General features: G+C 37.3%; 1 protein-coding gene across 1 annotated transcript; it reads left to right on the forward strand.

Moving 5' to 3' along the window:
- The first annotated feature begins 1,428 nt into the window (after window positions 1-1,428).
- LOC103434808 (non-classical arabinogalactan protein 31) lies at window positions 1,429-2,750 on the forward strand. Its single transcript, XM_008373158.4, has 2 exons — window positions 1,429-1,988; window positions 2,246-2,750. Exons 1-2 carry the CDS (start codon window positions 1,577-1,579, stop codon window positions 2,542-2,544), a joined length of 711 nt encoding a protein of 236 aa, XP_008371380.2. The 5' UTR covers window positions 1,429-1,576; the 3' UTR covers window positions 2,545-2,750.
- The last annotated feature ends 874 nt before the right edge of the window (window positions 2,751-3,624 follow it).

The raw sequence follows: 3,624 nt of genomic DNA on the forward strand, positions 1-3,624 counted from the left end.
GTCAACCCTCGAGGGCCTTGGAAAATTCTACATTTGGCTTGCTGCATGGGGAAATATTCCAAATATTGGCTACTCGTTGTGTAGATTAAAAATATTGTCCACGGTTCTAATACATATGAATATTATACTAATTAAATTGTATTTAAATTCATACGCTACTTATTTTTAATCTACACAAAAAACTTTTATTTTGGTCAATATCAGAAGAAAACTTTAAGGGATGTTATTCACGCATTTATTTTTATTTCTAACACAGATTTTTTTTAACAGACGGATCAAATGAATTGAAAAAAGTCTATAAATAAAAATAAACAAGAAGATGCCTTCAATATTAATCAAGAAAGGCTCATTAACGTAATGTTCTTCACAATTATCATCCCAATCAACTAAATCTTTATCCTAAAGCCATCTAGAGTCTTTAGAAAATTCCTCACAAATACATGTGAAACAAATGATACTTTTTAACCAAAATTTTATCGAAAGTTACCCTGCGAAAAAAGTTAAAGTTTTATTATACAATTAGTTGATATTACAGAGAGTAACCCAATTTTTAATAAGTTCTTACAAAGTTTTTCCTTTCATTGATTTGAGACTCTTTTACTTTCACATCCTTACACTCCCCATCACGTGTGAAGAATTTTTAAGGGAAACACATGAACTACAGGAATTGGGTGACGTGGAGCACAAATTGAGTGACGTAGAGCACATGTGACCGTTTAACTTCATACGTGAGTCAACATGTTCTGATACCATAAAGAAGTTTGGTGATACCTTTGCACTAAAACATGAGTCTGGATAGTAACTCAAATGGTGGTTTCATAGTTTTCTTTAAAAGTGATAAAAGAACATTGTATATACACATGTCAAACAACAATTTAACTCTAAAGTTTAACGCCATGTTTGGATGAGGGTTTTGCTAGTTCCAATAGATTGATGCCAAGTTAATAAGGAATGGATTACAAAATGTAAATATAAAAGGGATTATAAAAAACCCTCCATGTGCATTGCATGGGGATGTGAGAGGAATTTGCTAATCTTTACGTGAGAGATCTAATCTTCTCTGCATAACATTTTAGGAAACTTTAACGAAAAGTTTATGGTATTGTTCACTTTAACGAAAAATCACATTTTTACACTAAAAAGTTAATTATGGTACTATTCAATTTATCCTTTATTTTGTCATTTTCGTTAAAACTGAAAGTTTTCAAGCCATTTTTATTATTTTTCCCACATTTTATGATCCATTACTTCATAACTTAAGCATCAATGTATTAAAACTTGAAATACTCTCGTCCAAACGTAGTCTAAAGAATTCTTGACCTAAGGAGCCAATTATTTTCCTCCACAAATAACATTTTTTATTCTTTTACTTTAATATTTTTCCAATTCTCACATTTCTAAAGTCCATTATATCCCCTTCAAATACCAGCCCAGACCAATAAAAAAAAGTTGAAACCAAATTTACCAAGAAAGCCCGCAGGGAATCCTGGCTTAAATTCCTATAAATCTCACTCTTGAGCCACTCACTCCATCTCTCTCTCTCTCTAGAAAAAAAGACTAGAGAAAGAAACAAAACATGGGTTCTCCTGCTGTGTTTGTGCAGCTCTCAGTCCTCCTACTGAGCTGGTTCACTGTCTTCGGTGATGTAATTACCACTTTACCCGCCATTCCTCCACACCACAGCGTTCACTATTCCCATCCAGTAGCTTCCCCAACCCACCCACCGGCTTACCCACCCACTCACGGCCAGCACCACCGCCACCCCCACCCACACCCACCCACTGCCTCCCCGGTGCACCCACCAGCCCACTCTCCGTTTCACCCACCAAGCCCCCACCACCACCACGGCCACCCACCGGTTCACCCTCCTATGTACCCACCTAAGAAACCTTTCCCAAGGAGCTTTGTAGCGGTTCAAGGCGTCGTTTACTGCAAATCTTGCAACTACTCCGGCGTCGACACCCTTAACGGCGCCAAGCCAGTTCTTGGTTAGTCTAAAATTTGTTTACTTTTTACATAATTTCAAAACAAAAAAATGTACATATTTTGCATATATAAATAAACAAAAAATTAGTGTTCTTGGTTTAGTCCAAATTAGTCTAATTTTTACATTATGCACCTAAAAATAGTGTTCTCTTCATGTCCATAGGTACACAGCCATTTTATGAAAATTACAAACATCACATGGTTTTGTTTTACTCATTTTTCTAATAATTTGTTTGAATTGTTTTTTTTTTTTGGGCAGGTGCTACAGTAAAGCTACAGTGCAACAACAGAAAGTTCCCATTGGTTGTGAAGGAAACCACAGATAAAAATGGCTACTTTTTTATCACGGCACCTAAGACCATCACCACCTTTGGAGCTCACAAGTGCAAGGTGTCACTCGTCTCCTCTCCTTCCGTCGCCTGCTCCAAGCCGTCCGATCTGCATGGTGGACTGAGCGGTGCTCTCATGAAGCCTGCGAAGCCATTTATGTCCCAGAAGCTCCCATTCCTTCTCTACAATGTCGGTCCGTTCGCCTTTGAGCCTACATGTCCTCGTTAATTTATTTTACAGTTTATTAGAGCTTGTGTTAATTAATGGGGCTTTCTGTTGTCACTTAAGCCTTAATCCCAGATTAATGTGCCATTGTTAGGGTTTCCCCCTGCCCCTGCATGGTTTGAACTTGAAGGAATGGCTGTTTCAAAATAATACTGCTTTGTTATTTGGGTTACAATAATGAATCGTAATTGATCTAGATTTTGGTTCAACGTACGTGCATATACTGAGTTAGTTTAACTGGTAGTAAAAAGTGATATATTTTCAACGATCAGATGTGGTACTGCTTGTCCTATGGCAGACATGATAGTAGCTTTAGTTTTGAATAAAATAAAGAACGAGACCAAAAATTTGAACCTCGGCATGCATGCTGTCCAGTGCACTGAGCTCCTTGAGCCATTGGATTCTTTGAATTGTCCGTAAAATCACATCGAAGAACCCTAAAATGGAACTGCAGTGCGGCCCCTTTGGTGTTTGAAAAATTGGCCTTTTTACCAAACAAAGGTAAAGGTCCTTCTCGTAACGGATAAGGAGTCAGAACACACCATCATCGTAGATCAACAGTTTGCTTTAAAATTTTGGACATGTGAGAGAGTTATTAGTCAGATCAAATCATGTGTATAGTGGGACCTCATCAAGCAATATCGTGGTGGAGTAGAATATTTAGGGTTGAACTGAAAACAGAGAAAATGTTACGTGGTTGGTTATAACTTGGTTTCATCCATCGAATTTCCTGGATTATACTATACATACATACATAAGTTGGCGGATGTGTGGATTTAACTGCAGTTTCTGTTTGGTCGTCTATTGGCTCTGAACTATGTGCATGCACAAACAAGTTAGGTTTCATGATTGGTCATTATGCATGGCTACTGGCTAGGGCAAAATCTTGTGTTTCAAACGCCTAATGGAGTAGGTGTTTGCAAGTTTACGTTTCTCTTATGCATTCAAGTGTTTGAAAATTCCTCTCGGGCGCCTATGTTATTATTCGGTCAGAGGATTGACACAGAACAATCAGTGTTTCTTTGATAATGCGTAGTATTGAGTGATACATAAAATAAATTGCTAAGATTGAAAATAAGAGAT

This window comes from Malus domestica, chromosome 05 (genome assembly GCF_042453785.1).
Source record: "Malus domestica chromosome 05, GDT2T_hap1".
Lineage (NCBI taxonomy): Eukaryota > Viridiplantae > Streptophyta > Magnoliopsida > Rosales > Rosaceae > Malus > Malus domestica.

Coding starts and splice junctions, on each gene's coding strand:
- LOC103434808 (XM_008373158.4), top strand. CDS start 1,577: ATGGGTTCTCCTGCTGTGTTTGTGCAGCTCTCAGTCCTCCTACTGAGC. Junction 1,989..2,245: donor CGGCGCCAAGCCAGTTCTTG/GTTAGTCTAAAA, acceptor TTTTTTGGGCAG/GTGCTACAGTAAAGCTACAG.